Here is a 19,666-nt window from a genome sequence, read left to right as displayed (position 1 = left end):
GATCTAGAAGTGACAAAGGTTTGTCTTTTGAACCATAACCTATTGATGTCTTAAAGGTAAGGACCATGCAAGGGACATAGAATTAATTTTATTTTTCAAAATTAATAGTATTAATGTTCTTAAAGTGTTTTTTTTTGATAATTATTTTTTATTGAAGGGTAGTTGACGCACAATATTACATTAGTTTCCAGTGTACAACACAGTGATAAAACATTTATATACATAATTCTAGGTTCCAGCTATCACCCTACCAAGCTGTTACAATATCTTGACTATATTCCTTATGCTATACATTACATCCCGGTTACTTATTTATTTTACCATTGGAAGTCTGTCCTTTTTTATTTTTTTGTGCGGGCATCTCTCATATTTATTGATCAAATGGTTGTTAACAACAATAAAATTCTGTATAGGGGAGTCAATGCTCAATACACAATCATTAATCCACCCCAAGCCTAATTTTCGTCAGTCTCCAATCTTCTGAGGCATAACAAACAAGTTCTTACATGGAGAACAAATTCTTACATAATGAATAAGTTACATAGTGAACAGTACAAGGGCAGTCATCACAGAAACTTTCGGTTTTGCTCATGCATTATGAACTATAAACAGTCAGTTCAAATATGAATACTCATTTGGTTTTTATACTTGATTTATCTGTGGATACCACATTTCTCTCTTTATTATTATTATTTTTAATAAAATGCTGAAGTGGTAGGTAGATACAAGATAAAGGTAGAAAACATAGTTTAGTGTTGTAAGAGAGCAAATGTAGATGATCAGGTGTGTGCCTGTGGACTATGTGTTAATCCAAGCTAGACAAGGGCAATAAAACATCCACGTATGCAGAAGATTTCTCTCAGAACAGGGGGGGTGAGGTTCTAAGCTTCACCTCTGTTGATCCCCAGTTTCTCACCTGATGACCCCCCTGCGACTGTGCCTGTCTTAGGTTGTTCCTCCCTTGAGGAATCTTACCTGTCTCTGGCTAACCAGTCATCTTCCGGGGCCATACAGGGAAATGTAAAGTTGGTAAGTGAGAGAGAAGCAATATTGTTTGAAAAGGTTAGCTTTTTACTTCTTCGCATATTTATGCCCTGTGGCTTCTATGCCCAGCATTTGTCTTGAGGTATCTTTACCACTTGGAAGAATTATGATACTCGGTAAATTTGATATGAGGCACGAATTCTATTTAAAGGTTGTAATTAGGAAGTAAGAAGAAAAGCTATAGAAGTAGGAGGCGGAAGAAAACATGGGAAGATTGATTATTTCTTTGACATATCTTGCAGAGTAACTTCAGCATGTATAGGTTTTAAGCTACTACTTAAATTGCACACACACATTAACATAATAGGACTATAGTTACATAACCAAAGCATATCTGTAATTACCAGCCATCTCCAGTGAAACCAAGAAAACCAGTTAGGCACCTTAGGCATTTGCAAAAACTTATCTATGATATGGTGGATATTGTCCAACTGAACTTGAACAGTCTGAGAGAAATCAGACAAATTAAAACAACCCATTCCTGGGGAATGTTCACATCCCTTATGTTCTTTTAACAGTAAATAGTCTGTAGTTGTAAGATTTTGGAACGCTACAATTTGCACTTCTCCTAATTCTTGGTTGAGTTCCAACAGTATAGATCCAGTCAAATTTGCTGTTTTACTGTATGCATAGGCCACCTTAGATATCTCCTTCATTCCCATGGCAAGTCCAGGAGCTGGTGGGATGAGTGCATCTACAGCTGTAGCAGTGCGTGGATCTTTGTTGAGGTTTTTTGATGATCATCTTCTGGCATGAGTCTTCCAGAGAGTGCTGATGTTGGAAGTTCTCTTTCATATCGTATCTTAGTTCATTTTCGGGGTAGCCCAATTAGGCTTTGATCTTCTGTATAAACACAAACAGACCCTTTGCCTACACTTTTATATGCCCTTTATACCCTTGTGTAGAACTCAATGGAGGTTACCACACAGGAACTGCCCCCTTTTGTTTTGTTTTGTTTTGTTTTGTTTTTGGTATAACTAATTTACACTTACATGACGAATATTATGTTTACTAGGCTCTCCCCTATACCAGGTCTCCCCTATAAACCCCTTTAGTCACTGTCCATCAGCATAGCAAAATGTTGTAGAATCACTACTTGCCTTCTCTGTGTTGTACAGCCCTCCCCTTTCTCCTACCCCCCCATGCATGCTAATCTTAATACCCCCCTACTTCTCCCCTCCCTTATCCCTCCCTAACCACCCATCCTCCCCAGTCCCTTTCCCTTTGGTACCTGTTAGTCCATTCTTGAGTTCTGTGATTCTGCTGCTATTTTGTTCCTTCAGTTTTTCCTTTCTTCTTATACTCCACAGATAAGTGAAATCATTTCATATTTCTCTTTCTCTGCTTGGCTTGTTTCACTGAGCATAATACCCTCCAGCTCCATCCATGTGGCTGCAAATGATTGGATTTGCCCTTTTCTTGTGGCTGAGTAGTATTCCATTGTGTATAAATACCACATCTTCTTTATCCATTCATCTATCGATGGACATTTAGGTTGCTTCCAATTCTTGGTTATTGCAAATAGTGCTGCGATAAACATAGGGGTGCACTGATCTTTCTCATACTTGATTGCTGCATTCTTAGGGTAAATTCCTAGGAGTGCAAATCCTGGGTCAAATGGTAAGTCTGTTTTGAGCATTTTGATGTACCTCCATACTGCTTTCCACAATGGTTGAACTAACTTATTCCCACCAGCAGTGTAGGAGGGTTCCCCTTTCTCCACAGCCTCGCCAACATTTGTTGTTGTTTGTCTTTTGGATGGCAGCCATCCTTACTGGTGTGAGGTGGTACCTCATTGTAGTTTTAATTTGCATTTCTCTGATAATTAGCGATGTGGAGCATCTTTTCATGTGTCTGTTGGCCATCTGTATTTCTTTTTTTGGAGAACTGTCTGTTCAGTTCCTCTGCCCATTTTTTAATTGGGTTATTTGTTTTTTGTTTGTTGAGGCGTGTGAGCTCTTTATATATTCTGGACGTCAAGCCTTTATCGGATGTGTCATTTTCAAATATATTCTCCCATACTGCAGGGATCCTTTTTGTTCTATTGATGGTGTCTTTTGCTGTACAGAAGCTTTTCAGCTTAATATAGTCCCACTTACTCATTTTTGCTGTTGTTTTCCTTGCCTGGGGAGATATGTTCAAGAAGAGTTCACTCATGTTTATGTCTAAGAGGTTTTTGCCTGTTTTCTTCCAAGAGTTTAATGGTTTCATGACTTACATTCAGGTCTTTGATCCATTTTGAGTTTACTTTTGTATATGGAGTTAGACAATGGTCCAGTTTCATTCTCCTACATGTAGCTGTCCAGTTTTGCCAGCACCACCTGTTGAAGAGACTGTCATTTCGCCATTGTATGTCCATGGCTCCTTTATCAAATATTAATTGACCATATATGTCTGGGTTAATGTCTGGATTCTCTAGTCTGTTCCATTGGTCTGTGGCTCTGTTCTTGTGCCAGTACCAAATTGTCTTGATTACTATGGCTTTATAGTAGAGCTTGAAGTTGGGGAGTGAGATCCGCCCTACTTTATTCTTCTTTCTCAGGATTGCTTTGGCTATTCGGGGTCTTTGGTGTTTCCATATGAATTTTTGAATTATTTGTTCAGGTTCATTGAAGAATGTTGCTGGTAGTTTCATAGGGATTGCATCAAATCTGTATATTGCTTTGGGCAGGATGGCCATTTTAACGATATTACTTCTTCCTAGCCACGAGCATGGGATGAGTTTCCATCTGTTAGTGTCCCCTTTAATTTCTCTTAAGAGTGACTTGTAGTTTTCAGAGTATAAGTCTTTCACTTCTTTGGTTAGGTTTATTCCCAGGTATTTTATTTTTTTTGATGCAATTGTGAATGGAGTTGTTTTCCTGATTTCTCTTTCTGTTGGTTCATTGTTAGTATATAGGAAAGCCACAGATTTCTGTGTGTTGATTTTGTATCCTGCAACTTTGCTGTATTCCGATATCAGTTCTAGTAGTTTTGGGGTGGAGTCTTCAGGGTTTTTTATGTACAGTATCATGTCATCTGCAAATAGTGACAGTTTAACTTCTTCTTTACCAATCTGGATTCCTTGTATTTCTTTGTTTTGTCTGATTGCCGTGGCTAGGACCTCCAGTACTATGTTAAATAACAGTGGGGAGAGTGGGCATCCCTGTCTAGTTCCCGATCTCAGAGGAAATGCTTTCAGCTTCTCGCTGTTCAATATAATGTTGGCTGTGGGTTTATCATAGATGGCCTTTATTATGTTGAAGTACTTGCCCTCTATTCCCATTTTGCTGAGAGTTTTTATCATGAATGGATGTTGAACTTTGTCAAATGCTTTTTCAGCATCTATGGAGATGATCATGTGGTTTTTGTCCTTCTTTTTGTTGATGTGGTGGATGATGTTGATGGACTTTCAAATGTTGTACCATCCTTGCATCCCTGGGATGAATCCCACTTGGTCATGGTGTATGATCCTTTTGATGTATTTTTGAATTCGGTTTGCTAATATTTTGTTGAGTATTTTTGCATCTACGTTCGTCAGGGATATTGGACTGTAGTTTCCTTTTTTGGTGGAGTCTTTGCCTGGTTTTGGTATTAGGGTGATGTTAGCTTCATAGAATGAGTTTGGGAGTATCCCCTCCTCCTCTATTTTTTGGAAAACTCTAAGGAGAATGGGTATTATGTCTTCCCTGTATGTCTGATAAAATTCCGAGGTAAATCCATCTGGCCCGGGGGTTTTGTTCTTTGGTAGTTTTTTGATTACTGCTTCAATTTCGTTGCTGGTAATTGGTCTGTTTAGATTTTCTGTTTCGTTCTGGGTCAATCTTGGAAGGTTGTATTTTTCTAGGAAGTGGTCCATTTCTCCTAGGTTTCCCAGCTTGTTAGCATATAGGTTTTCGTATTCTCTAATAATTCTTTGTATTTCTGTGGGGTCCGTCATGATTTTTCCTTTCTCGTTTCTGATACTGTTGATTTGTGTTGACTGTCTTTTCTTCTTAATAAGTCTGGCTAGAGGCTTATCTATTTTGTTTATTTTCTCAAAGAACCAGCTCTTGGTTTCATTGATTTTTGCTATTGTTTTATTCTTCTCAATTTTATTGATTTCTTCTCTGATCGTTATTATGTCCCTCCTTCTGCTTACCTTAGGCCTCATCTGTTCTTCTTTTTCCAATTTCGATAATTGTGACATTAGACCATTCATTTGGGATTGCTCTTCCTTTTTTAAATATGCTTGGATTGCTATATACTTTCCTCTTAAGACTGCTTTTGCTGTGTCCCACAGAAGTTGGGGCTTACTGTTGTTGTTGTCATTTGTTTCCATATATTGCTGGATCTCCATTTTGATTTGGTCATTGATCCATTGATTATTTAGGAGCGTGTTGTTAAGCCTCCATGTGTTTGTAAGCCTCTTTGCTTTCTTTGTACAGTTTATTTCTAGTTTTATGCCTTTGTGGTCTGAAAAGTTGGTTGTTAGGATTTCAATCTTTTGGAATTTTCTGAGGCTCTTTTTGTGGCCTAGTATGTGGTCTATTCTGGAGAATGTTCCATGTGCACTTGAGAAGAATGTATATCCTGTTGCTTTTGGATGTAGAGTTCTATAGATGTCTATTAGGTCCATCTGCTCTACTGTGTTGTTCAGTGCTTCCGTGTCCTTACTTATTTTCTGCCCAGTGGATCTATCCTTTGGGGTGAGTGGTGTGTTGAAGTCTCCTAGAATGAATGCATTGCAGTCTATATCCCCCTTTAGTTCTGTTAGTATTTGTTTCACATATGCTGGTGCTCCTGTGTTGGGTGCATATATATTTAGAATGGTTATATCCTCTTGTTTGACTGAGCCTTTTATCATTATGTAGTGTCCTTCTTTATCTCTTGTTACTTTCTTTGTTTTGAAGTCTATTTTGTCTGATATTAGTACTGCAACCCCTGCTTTCTTCTCACTGTTGTTTGCTTGAAATATGTTTTTCCATCCCTTGACTTTTAGTCTGTACATGTCTTTGGGTTTGAGGTGAGTTTCTTGTAAGCAGCAAATAGATGGCTCTTGCTTTTTTATCCATTCTGTTACTCTGTGTCTTTTGATTGGTGCATTCAACCCATTAACATTTAGGGTGACTACTGAAAGATATGTACTTATTGCCATTGCAGGCTTTAACTTCGTGGTTACCAAAGGTTCAAGGTTAGCCTCTTTAGTATCTTACTGCCTAACTTAGCTCGCTTATTGAGCTGTTATATACACTGTCTGGAGATTCTTTTCTTCTCTCCCTTCTTGTTCCTCCTCCTCGATTCTTCATATGTTGGGTGTTTTGTGCTGTGCTCTTTCTAGGAGTGCTCCCATCTAGAGCAGTCCCTGTAAGATGTTCTGTAGAGGTGGTTTGTGGAAAGCAAATTCCCTCAGCTTTTGTTTGTCTGGGAATTGTTTAATCCCACCGTCATATTTGAATGATAGTCATGCTGGATACAGTATCCTTGGTTCAAGGCCCTTCTGTTTCATTGTATTAAATATATCATGCCATTCTCTTCTGGCCTGTAGGGTTTCTGTTGAGAAATCTGATGTTAGCCTGATGGGTTTCACTTTATAGGTGACCTTTTTCTCTCTAGCTGCCTTTAACACTCTTTCCTTGTCCTTGATCTTTGCCATTTTAATTATTATGTGTCTTGGTGTTGTCCTTCTTGGATCCTTTCTGTTGGGGTTTCTGTGTATTTCCGTGGTCTGTTCGATTATTTCCTCCCCCGGTTTGGGGAAGTTTTCAGCAATTATTTCTTCTAAGATACTTTCCATCTCTTTTCCTCTCTCTTCTTCTTCTGGGACCCCTATAATACGGATATTGTTCCTTTTGGATTGGTCACACAGTTCTCTTAATATTGTTTCATTCCTGGAGATCCTTTTGTCTCTCTCTATGTCAGCTTCTATGCGTTCCTGTTCTCTGATTTCAATTCCATCAATGGCCTCTTGCATTCTATCCATTCTGCTTATAAACCCTTCCAGAGTTTGTTTCATTTCTGCGATCTCCTTTCTGGCATCTGTGATCTCCCTCCGGACTTCATCCCATTTCTCTTGCGTATTTCTCTGCATCTCTGTCAGCATGTTTATGATTCTTATTTTGAATTCTTTTTCAGGAAGACTGGTTAGGTCTGTCTCCTTCTCTGGTGTTGTCTCTGTGATCTTTGCCTGTAGCTTTGCCTTTTCATGGTAAAGGAATAGTTTGCAGAGCTGGGACTAGTGACGGCTGGAAGGACTTCCTTTCTTGTTGGTTTGTGGCCCTCCTCTCCTGGGAGAACAGCGACCTCTAGTGGCTTGTGCTGCGCAGCTGCGCGCAGACAGGGTTTCTGCTTCCTGCCCGGCTGCTATGGAGTTAATCTCCGCTGTTGCTGTGGGCGTGGCCTGGCTCGGGCCGCTACTCCAAAGTGGTGGAGTCGCGTTGGAGCAGGAGCGGCTGGGAGGCTATTTATCTCCATAAGGGGCGTCCCTGCTCCCTGCAGCCCAGGGGTTAGGGTGCCCAGAGATCCCCGGATTCCCTACCTCTGGATTAAGTGTCCCACCCTGCCCCTTTAAGAGTTCCAAAAAGCACCCGCCAAAACAAAACAACGACCACAAAAAAAAAAAAAAAAGAAAGAAAAGAAAAAATAAATTTTAATCAAAAAAAAAAAAAAAAAGTGGCCGCTCGTTTTTCTTTATTCTCCGGCGCCAGCCTCAGGCCTCAGCTCACCGGACTTGCTGCCCTGTTTCCCTAGTATTGGGGTCCCTATCCCTTTAAGACTTCCAAAAAGCACTTGCCGAAACAAAACAGCAAAAAAGCAAAAAAAAAAAAAAAAAAAAAATGGTCGCTCGCTTTTCTTATGTCCTCCGGCACCTGGCCTCCAGTGCCCGCTCACTGTTCTTGCTTCCCTGTTTTCCTAGTATCGAGGGCCCTGCACTCTGGCCCAGATGGCTGGGGCTGGGTGTTCGGCAGTCCTGGGCTCCGTCTCCCTCCCGCTCTGCCTATTCTTCTCCAGCCGGGAGCTGGGGGGAGGGGCGCTCGGCTCCCGCCGTTCCAGGGCTTGTATCTTACCCCCTTCGCGAGGCGCTGGGTTGTCTCAGGTGCAGATGTGGTCTGGATATTGTCCTGTGTCCTCTGGTCTTTATTCTAGGAAGGGTTGTCTTTGTTATATTTTCATAGATATATGTTGTTTTGGGAGGAGAGTACCGCTGCTCTACTCACGCCGCCATCTTCCGCCCCTCCCTGTTTTTAAAGTTTTTATTCCACAAAGATAACTGCTATTGATATTGAATAATTCTACATGAATTATTTTTTAAATATAAATACCACAATACACCAGAAAGTATTGTACAATTCACAGAGCATCATCATGTTCTTGCCCTCAGGATATCAGAGGAGGCAGGGAAAAAAAAGTTAAATATAATACTGAAAAACAGCTAAGTACTATTGCTGAATTCTACCAAACATGTAAGGAAGAAATAGTACCAACTCTACACAAATCCTTCCAGAAAAGTACAGAGGAAAGAACAAGTCACACCTCATACTAAAGAAATACTCATACTAAAACAAGAAAACTATAGACTGATGTCTTTCATGAACATGAATACAAAAAATGTCAACAAAATTTTAGCAAGTCCAACATATATGGAAAGGGTAATACTTTAGCCAAGTTTTGCTTAGTAAAAACTTCAAGCAGAGTTTAACACATTCAGGAAAAGTTGGATTAACATTGAAAAATTGATCAATTTGATTCAACATATTAACAGACTAAAAAAGAATAAAACATGGTCATCTTCAATGCAGCAATGAAATAATGATGCTGAGTGAAACAAGGTCAAACCAAAAGAAGAGTATACGCTGGGTAATTCCATTATGAAATTCTAGAAAATGGGGGGAGGGGCACACAGAAGGGAGAGTGAAAGAATAAAGTCGGGGAGGAAGGGATTAGAAAGGAGCCCAAGGAAACCGTTAGTAGTGAAGACTACATTCATTACCTTGACTGCAGTGATTGTTTCATGGGTATAGATGGATGTCAAAATTCATCAGACTGCACGCTTTAGACATGTGCAATTCATTGTATGTCAGCAGTACCTCCATAAAGCTATACACACACACGAGGTACTCCTTATGCATACATATCCTGGGAGCAGGGAGAATAATCTACTAATTTCTCAGGGAATTCTAGTAAAGTACAGTTGACCTTTGAATGAAGTGGTCTGAACTTCAAGGGCCCACTTATGTGCAGATTTTTTTTCAGTATTGGAACATTTTTGGAGATTTGTGACAACTTGTAAAATCATTTTCTTTTCTCTAGCTTTCTTTATTGTAAGACTGTAGTATATAATACAAACACAAAATATGTGTTAATTGACTTTATTTTATCTGTAAGGCTTCTGGTCAATAGTAGTAGCCTACTAGTATTTAGGTCTGGGGGAGTCCAAAGTTATTAGCAGATTTTTGACCGCATGGAGACTGGTTGGTGCCCTAGCCCCCTTGTTGTTTCAGGGGCCAACTGTAGTTAAATTTCACTCAAGATGATAATGCAACATATTGATGATAGCAAAAATCAGGAGGAAAACCAGAAAGAAATCATTCCTAGGGCTCCCAGAATTCAGTGAAGATAAAAGGACAGTCTCTTTTGATAACCTAATGTGGGTCCAAATTCTACATCTCTATAGCTTCCCAGGAAGGAGACACCAGATTGAGACAAAGCAGTCAGAATATCATAAATTCCCATGAACTGATACTTTCAATCTTTTTCCTATACATACACACAAGCTTATATGGTCTTGTACAAAAATGGAATCATTCCACATAATTCCAAACATGTGTGATAGTCTTCCCTCTCCCTCTTAATATTGATATTTTTGGTTAACAAATATAAATTATTTTTAATGGCTGCAGACTGTTCTCTTATATCAATGTAGCAGTATTTAACCATACATCTACTGACTGATATTCATTTTTTTATTATATTTTTAATTGAAGTATCACTGATATACAATCATATTCATTTTGACATATTTTATTGTATCCTCTTTTTTAAAAAACAATTAACTTTAAAATTAAGTTAAAAACCTCAAATTAAATCAACTTTAAAATTTTTAAATTTAAATTAATGCTGTGATGAACTTGCATATTGGCATACCTTTGCCTAACTGTCCCAATATTACTTTAGAATATTGATGTGGAATTTTTTAGTCAAAGTCTTGACTCAAGAGTTTTGATACCTACTGATTTCCAAAAAAGTTCTATGAATTTATATTTCCACTAGGAATAATGCTAATGGATAGCATCCACTTCCTCAGAATCTCTCCAACAATGAGTATAATCAATACCTTTAGTGTCTGACACTGATACAATTCATGTATCTGATGCTGTTATTTCATTATTTTAGTTTGCTTTATTATTAGTGAGATCTAATCTCTCATCATGTATAGCAAATATTAAATATGATAAAATCTAAAAAAATATATGATAAAATCTGTCGTGTGGTAATATGATTAGAATAAACATATCAACTGAATAGTAGAGATCAGAAACAGACTAGCACAAATAGAATCTAATTAAATCACTACTGATATGCTGTTTTAGTACCTCATAGGCTCGTTTTAGTGCATAAATTATCTTTTCATATTTTTATATTCTTTTTTTAATTCATATTATATTTTTACTTATCCTTTCAAAGAAACATACTCATTTTGTCAACTTCTAAGAATAAAACCTACTGTGTTATCAGCAGGAATTGCATCAGACTTACACTTGATTATTAGGATAATGACACTGCTGTGTTTAATTATGACACCCAGGAAGATGTTCTCTCTCTCAAGATTATCAGTTCTATCACCTCTAATATACCGCTGTTGTGAATTTAATTTCTAAAAATAGTATTTTAACCAGTCACTGTTTATATGCAGGAATACTAATGATATATATTTACCTAATATTCTCCTTTATCAAACTGATAATTCTAATAGTTTTTCAGTTGATGACTTTAGGGGTTTTTTAAGGTATACGGGATCACATATGCAAACAGTATTTAATTTTTATAAATTATTTTACTTTTCAACGTTGGTAACTCTTGTGGACTTTCTTTATTATCACAATGGCCAGAACTTCCAATCAAGGTTTTGTTCCTGATTTACTTACTATACCTCTAAAAAGTCACCCTTCAGAAAAGGTTGGCTGCTTGAAATACTGTATTTCATTGAACATAAGATGTCACAATTTGTTAAGATACACAATTATTTTCTCTCAACACAATGGGTATAGAGAGCAAGTACCTCAAAATAATAAAGGCCATATACAACAAACCCACAGTCAACATCATACTTAACAGTGAAAAGCTGAAAGCTTTTCCTCTAAGATCAGGAACAAGACAAGGATGCCAACTATCCCCACTTTTATTCAACATAGTTCTGCAGGTCCTAGCCATGGCAATCAGACAAAACAAAGAAATAAAAGGCATTTAGATCAGAAAGGAACAAGTTAAACTGTCACTGTTTGCAGATGACATGACTGTACATAAAAAACCCTAAAGAATCCACTCCAAAACTACTAGAACTAATATCTGAATACAGCAAAGTTGCAGGATGCAAAATTAATACACAAAAATCTGTTGCTTTCCTATACACTAACGATGAACTAGCAGAAAGAGAAATCAGGAAAACAATTCCATTCACAATTGCATCAAAAATTATAAAATACCTAGGAATAAACCTAACCAAGGAAGTGAAAAACCTATAACCTGAAAACTACAAGACACTCTTAAGAGAAATTAAAGAGGACACTAACAAGTGGAAATTCATCCCACGCTCTTGGCTAGGAAGAATTAATACTATCAAAATGGCCATCCTGCCTAAAGCAATCTACAGATTCAATGCAATCCCTATCAAAATACCAACAGCATTCTTCAACGAACTGCAACAAATATTCTTAAATTCATATGGAACCACAGAAGACCCCGAATAGCCAAAACAATCCTTAGAAGGGAGAACAAAGCAGGAGGGATTACACTCCCCAACTTCAAACTCTACTACAAAGCCACAGTAATCAAGACAGTTTGGTACTAGTACAAGAACAGACCCACAGACCAGTGGAAGAGACAAGGGAGCCCAGATATAAACCCAAGCATATAGGGTCAATTAATATATGATAAAGGATCCATGAACATACAGTGGGGAAATGACAGCCTCTTCAACAGCTGGTGTTGGCAAAACTGGACAGCAATATGTAAGAGAATAAAACTGGATTACTGTCGAACCCCATACACAAAAGTAAACTTAAAATAGATCAAAGACCTGAATGTAAGTCATTAATCCATAAAACTCTTAGAAAAAAACATAGACAAAAATCTCATGGACATAAACATGAGCGACTTCTTCATGAACATATCTCCCCGGGCAAGGGAATCAAAAGCAAAAATGAACAAGTGGGATTATATCAAACTAAAAAGCTTCTGTACAGAAAAGGACACCATCAGTAGAACAAAAAGACATCCTACAGTATGGGAGAATATATTCATAAATGACAGATCTGATAAGGGGTTGACATCCAAAATATATAAAGAGCTCACGCACCTGAAACAAAAAGCAAATAATCCAATTAAAAAACTGGGCACAGGATCTGAACAGACACTTCTCCAAAGAAGAAATTCAGATGGCCCATGAGAAGATGCTCCACATCGCTAATCATTAGAGAAATGCAAATTAAAACCACTATGAGATATCACCTCACACCAGTTAGGATGGCCATCATCCAAAAGAAAAGCAACAACAAATTCTGGTGAGGATGTGGGGAGAAAGAGGAACCCTCCTACACTGTTGGTAGGAATGTAAATTAGTTCAACCATTGTGGAAAGCAATATGGAGGTTCCTCAAAAAACTGAAAATAGAAATACCATTTGACCCAGGAATTCCAATCTTAGGAATTTACCCAAAGAAAACAAGATCACAGATTTAAAAAGACACATGCACCCCTATGTTTATTGGAGCACTGTTTACAATAGCCAAGAAATGGAAGCAACCTAAGTGTCCATCAGCAGATGAATGGATAAAGATGTAATACATATATATAATGGAATATTATTCAGCCATAAGAAGAAAACAAATCCTCCCATTTGCAACATCATGGATGGAGCTAGAAGGTATTATGCTCAGTGAAATAAGCCAGGTGGCGAAAGACAAGTACCAAGTGATTTCACTCATCTGTGGAGTATAACAAGCAAAAACTGAAGGAACAGAACAGCAGCAGACTCACAGAACCCAAAAATGGACTAACAGTTACCAAAGGGAAAGGTACTGAGAGGGATAAGGGGAATGTAGCACACGGGGAAGGAAGTATAGCACAGAGAAGACAAGTAGTGACTCTACAGCATCTTACTATGCTGATGGACAGTGACTATAATGGGGTATGTGCTGGGGACCTGATAATAGGGGGGGATGTAGTAACCACATGTTGCTCATGTGAAACCTGCGCATAAGATTGTATATCAATGATACCTTAATTAAAAAAAGATACACATTTATTTTATATCAACAAGAAAACAAGTAAATTATGACACAAAATCAATCTTTAAGATGCATCCCGATTTCAGAGATTAAAATATGAAAGAATATGCACATTAAAATCAGTATAATTCAATAAATATCAGAGATTGTATAAGGGAGATTCTGTTTTTAAGATACTGAAGTAATTTTCTAAATGTTAGATCTTTGGCAGCTGTATGGAGAATTTCAAATAACTGAGGTTCTCTTTGAACTCAACTTCTTTATGAATTCACTAGATCACTCATCTACTTATCAAATACTTAGAATGGTCTACCATATACAAGGTACTGAGGTTATAAACAATAAGCAAAAAGAGACATAGTTCTTGTTATATAGCTTTTAATTTTATTGAGATAAGATAAAAGAATATGACTTACATAATTTCCTTCATAAATCTGAGACTTTTCTTTGAGGCCTTGTGACCATATATATGATCAATTTTACGAAATGTTCCTTAGATTACTTGCATTAGGAACTGGTACTACTGGATGTCAGGGTTTGTGCACTTAAGCAAAGTACCTGGCACATACAAGGAGTACATACGTATTTATATTTTGAAGTGTTATGTTCCCGAGGAGAAGTATCGGATGTATTTCTATAAACCATACGGAAACAGTAAATATTGTAATGATTCAAAGTAGGAGGGAGAGATCAATTCAGAACAAAATGATCCAAAGAAAGTTTTAACTAAAAATCTGAAATGAGTCTTGAAATGGGTTTTGAAGAATGGACAGAATTCCCTGGGAAGTAAAGTAATGAATATAGCAAGAACAAAAACTGAAGACTTTTAGATATTTTGTTTTAAATTAAGAATGTACTCCGGTCATTCTTTGTAATTTCCTTAAACCTTAAATTAAGATTGAAATTACTCTGTATTTTTTCTTAACAGAATGAACAGGATTTGGACCGGTGGAGAAGAGTTGGAAAGGGCCTTTACGATGTAGCTGGGGTCTCAGGAAACCAATGTTTTGACCACGTCTAAGGGAAGCAGCAAGCGATGCTGGAGCGGGCGGTGGAGAGGTAGTGTGACAGCCGCTTATACCAAAGCTTCAACAACGTGGGGACAATGTGCCTTATAACATTTGCTTTTGGCCTTGGCAAGAGTTGGGGCCCTCTCTTATCCCCTCGCCCCTGGCCGACAGCAGCGGGCCGACTGGCTCTCACCTGCGCCTGGATGTAGAGGGAGACGCAGTCTTGCGACAGCCGGTACTTACGCAGCAGCCTCAAGCATTTCACCAGATGCTCCTCCCCCGCCGACAGCTCCTCGGTGTCGATGTGGTTCACCCCGAGATGGAACTCAATAACGGCCAGCCTCACTGCCCCCTGGGCGATGGGCCCCTCGGCCTCCATCACTTCAGCCGGCAGCCCCAGGGCGTGGTCCTCCGTGCACAAGCCATCATCCGCCTGAGGCGGCTCATCCTCGTCCTCAGGCGCGGGGCCCAGCAACGCCTTAACCTCTTCCAGCAGCACCCTGGCGCCGTATTTGGACTTGTAAGGTTCCTTCTCGGGGTTCTTCTGCAATTCCACCCGCGACAAGGCTAGCGCGGCCTGAAATTTCTCACGAATCTCGGCCCACGGAGCATTCGCCATAACGGCCTCTACAGCGTTACAATTGGGTCTTCTCAACGGTTGCAATCAGGACTCCCGCCTTCCTCCTGCTTTGCGACACTTCACTTACGGTACTTTACGGACACTGCAGAACGGTAACCAATGAAATCTGCCAGGGCAACCGCAATATGTTTGGCGGTGGCCAATGGGAAAACGTAGAATCAGCATGGCAACCATTGTCGTAGCCATGAAGCTGTTCATGGGGGTGGTCCCACCTCCAGCCCGGCCCACCACAGTGCTATTTATCTCTCGCTTGAACCGGTGAAGTTGTATCTACATAAAATTATCTGCTGACTTTAACAGAACACATGGAAATATTGCTTACAAACATAGCTAGCTAACTACTGTCGTTAATTGATATAAGCTGAAAGGTAGAAATCCTTTGACATTGGGGTATAAACCCAGCCCATCACTGGATAAAAATGCAACACGGATCTGTTTTACTATATACATATATTAATATATAATATATAACTACATAATTTATATAGCCTCGAGTGAAAACTATTAATGTAAATAGCACTGGTTGACACATATTTTAACTTCAACTATGAAACAGAGTTTGTAAAAATATGTACATCTTCCCAAAGTAACACAAGAGTAAATCCCAGAGCTGTGACCAGCCACCTCTTGCATGGCTTTTTCCATTACATACCTTCATAAATTTTCAAGTCAAATGCTGAGGTAGGGGTAGGGGAGGGGGGACCGAGAAAGTTTCAACTATTAAGTGCTAGCAATGTAAAGTTCTTTGAGATAGACAAATGAGCACCGATTTTGGAAGCTCATAAAGTTCGAATCTCAGATCTGCTTACAATCGCCGGGTTAACTTTTCTAAGCTTCAAGTTTCTCATAGTAAAACATAAGTTATAATATTATTTCCACAGAATTATCTAAGTGTAAATGAAATTAAATGTCTGTCCCTCTAAATGTTAGTGTTCCTCAGGATTCCTTCCTAAATTTTTAAGATCTTGCACATTTCCAGGGCTTCCATTGCCTGTGCTGCTCACTCCATAACTTGGTCTCTAAGCCAGTGGGCTCTCTGGAGCTCCAGGCTGTAATGTCTCCCAACTGGAACAACCACATCTGAATGTTCCACTGACCCTTGTGTATCAGTATGTTCAAATCCAAACTCATTTTCTTCCTCTTCACATACTCCCTCCCTCCCAAACCCCATTTGCTCCGATGTCTGCATCTCAGGCAGAATGGAACCACTAAGCTGATGACTTCCTGCACTCAGTCTCCTTTCTTCTCTTACCCTTAAATGTAAAACTAAGTACTGCCCAATCCACACATCTACTTTTCATCTCCAGTAGTTTAGACCACCATTGTCTGAATTACTTTTAATAGGTACTCTTGCTGCTAGTTTGGCTTTCTACCAGTGCCTTGACCCCAACGCTTAGAATGATTCATTCACTCATTCAATAAATATTTAAAGCACTTGTTAATTTGCCAGGCACTGTTCTAGACTCTGGGAATTTAACAGTTAAAAACAGACAAAAACCTCTGTCCTAGTTTAGGGAAAGATATTAAATACACTAAATATAGAAAGATATTAAATACACTAAATAAATTATATAGTAACACCACATGATGAGTGTTATAAAAACAAAAAGGAAGAGATAAGGTATATTAGCAGGTGAGGCCAAGTTGCTAATTTTAAACAGGTGGTCAGGAAGGGCCTATTTGAGAAGTCAACAGCTGAGTGAAGATTTGAAGGTAAGTGAGTAAGCCATAAAGACATTAGGGGAGGTATACTTCAGAATAGCAAAAACAAAGACTTCGACACAAGAGGCTGCCTGGTGTGTTCAAGAACAGGGAAACCTTTGGGCTGGAACACAGAGAATGGAGAGAGCAGGAGGAGATGAAGTCAGAGAAGTAATGTGGGCCCAGTTATGTAGGGTTTGTAAAGCCACTACAGGGTATTCTGAGTGAGGTGGGAGCTGTTGGATGGCTTTGAAGAAAGGAGTGACAAGATCTGACTTCCAGGATTTTTTGGAATATAAACTGAAGGGGGGACTTGGAGAAAGCAGGGAGACTTGTAAGGAAACTACTGTAATAACCATAGCAGATGCTCAGCATATATCGGTTCATGAATAGGAAAGGTATTAGCACATGTTTCAGAAAGGCAGATACTTACTTACTATAAGCCAGATAACAGTCTATAAATAAAAACCATATACTCTTCAGAACTGTGAGATACTATTGTTATCCCCATTCTGTAGATCAGGAATTGAGGTCCAGAGAGATTCATAGTTTACCAAAGTCACATATAATAAGTAGGTAGTTTTTCTCCAGAGCCCACACTTTTAATCATTATACTATACTGTGGGGAAGATGGGGTTCCTAGGGCCAGGATCCTCATTGAACTTAAACCACCTGATGATGTAACTGGCCTGTTGCTAGGCTACCGCTTCCACACCTTTAGGCAATAAGCTATTATTGCGCTATATAGAGAGCTCGGCCCAGTGCTCTGGGCGGAGGCAGAGATGCTAGTGCTCGACCTATAGCCGGAGAACAGCCGGGTAATAAACCCTTTCACCCCAAGAACGTTTTGCTGTCGATTTCTTTGGTTACAGTGAATCCATAGTGAACTTGCCTGGGGCTGAAACCCATTGGCAAGACATATACTGTCTCATAGTAGGAGCTCAATAAATAAACCATGATGACACATAGCACTGTCCTCTAAAAATAGAGCTTGGGAAAAACTAAGAAAGATTTTTGAAAAAAAATTATACAAAGACAAACCTAAGACACACAGACATAGGACTAGGAATCTTTAGAAAAGTTTTGGCTGCCAATTGGGGAGCATATTCCCTCTCTTGGCCTATTTTTTTATCAGTATATTGAGCACTCTTAATTCCCATGAGATGTTATAAAGCAGAATTTGTGGAAGTTGTCTGATGAGAGATATAAATTACAAATCACTATAATGTACTTACCTGAGCTCAGCTCATGAAAGGTAAAAATGAGAAGAGACAGATAGTATAAGGCATATTGTGATGAAAGGAAGTTAACTTGTTTGGGCAGAGCACAGCTAATGTCCATCAGTTATGTTCATTCCAGGAAAAACACCACACTAATAAGAGCACTAGTAATTTGCCTTTTATATAAACTTAATGGAAAATTAGTAAGACTAAGATGACTATATCATTAGTGTGTATTATTCACCTGAAAATGCCAGAAAATGCAACTGGGCAAAAGAACAAAATAAGAGGTGTAATGATTGGGAAGGAGACAGGAAAAACTGAACACAAAAAAGGTAAAAAGGCCCAAACAGTTAGGCCAGTCACAAATAAACATACAACTTTTTATTGGAGGAAAGATGCAATGGAGGAAAAAAATCACTTTCATAACAACAAAAATCTAGCATCAATTTGATGAGCTAGATAGAAATAGGAATAATGTAAAAATAAAGACACAAAATAAGTCCTGGTTCCCAGATGGCAGGCTAGACAGCCTTTCCCATTATAAGCAAACAGGAAAAATGGTAATTCTGGTTCTGGGGCAGGATGAGCCTAGGTATCTTGTCACACGAGAAATCAAGAAAACTAGCAGGACTAGGAGGGTCAGCTCAAAAGGACTGAAATATTATCAACTTAAAGAGGCTCTTCTTGGGCAAAGATGGGACAATATGAGCATCAATAACTACAATAGTTAAAGTATATCTGTTAAAGTAGTATGTTATAGTTAATCAACAGTAACAATGAAAACTCATTGGCTACCTTTGGAAGAAGCTGGGGAGCCAATTCTAATTCTGAATACTGACAGTAAAGGGAAAGAAGCAAGCTTATCCTCCCTATTCTGTAAGAATAGCATTCAGGGCAACCCGAGTGTTGATTAGGGCAAGTTTCCTTCTTTAGAGCTATTCCAGCTAACAAATGAAAAAGAAATGATAGAATATCACCATTTTGCAAGAACCATAGTGAAAGTATGGGTTCAAGCAATGATCTCTTGCTGTTAACATCAAAAGACAGACACCTAGTCATTGTGTATCCTTCTAGACCTAATTATCAATTTACATCAAATACAGGGGGGAAAGGAGCTTGTTAAATGACAGATGGGCATGCATCAGCAAAATTCGGAATGTGGCAGAATCTACAGAACAAATGGCCTGGCTTCTTCAAAAGACAAAATTGCAAGGAAAAAATGTTCCCTTCCACAGGGAAATTTGCCAATACACAATTAAAAGAACTACATATGCGCTTACCTTTTGCCCCAGCCATCCCAATTCTAGGAGTCTATCCGGAAGATATAGCTCCAACAGTATGAAGATACTTATGCACAGGTATACGATGCATTTGTAAAACAAAAAAAAAAGTAAGATTTCTATGACCTGGTGTGGAGTGAATTTCAGGTACTCTTTAATATAAAAAAGCAAACCATCAAGAAGTGTCTACAGGACGGCACCCTTAGTGTTAATATCCTGGTTTTGATCACCATATCATGGTTACACAAATGTTAACACTGGTGGAAACTGGATGGAGATATACAAGATCTTTTCTACCAGTTTTG

General features: G+C 38.7%; 1 protein-coding gene across 1 annotated transcript in view; it reads right to left on the bottom strand.

Annotated features, from left to right (window-relative positions):
- KIFBP (kinesin family binding protein) overlaps positions 1-15,237 on the bottom strand; it is a 63,500-nt gene extending 48,263 nt beyond the window's left edge. Inside the window, exon 1 of the mRNA XM_036923992.2 lies at positions 14,711-15,237. Within this exon, the coding sequence (XP_036779887.1) occupies positions 14,711-15,136 (426 nt within the window). The 5' untranslated portion in view covers positions 15,137-15,237. The remainder of the gene's footprint in view (positions 1-14,710) is intronic.
- Between the last annotated feature and the right edge of the window lie 4,429 nt (positions 15,238-19,666).

This window comes from Manis pentadactyla, chromosome 8 (genome assembly GCF_030020395.1).
Source record: "Manis pentadactyla isolate mManPen7 chromosome 8, mManPen7.hap1, whole genome shotgun sequence".
Lineage (NCBI taxonomy): Eukaryota > Metazoa > Chordata > Mammalia > Pholidota > Manidae > Manis > Manis pentadactyla.
Note: the sequence above shows the minus strand (reverse complement) of the source record. Positions and strands in the feature narration are given on the sequence as shown.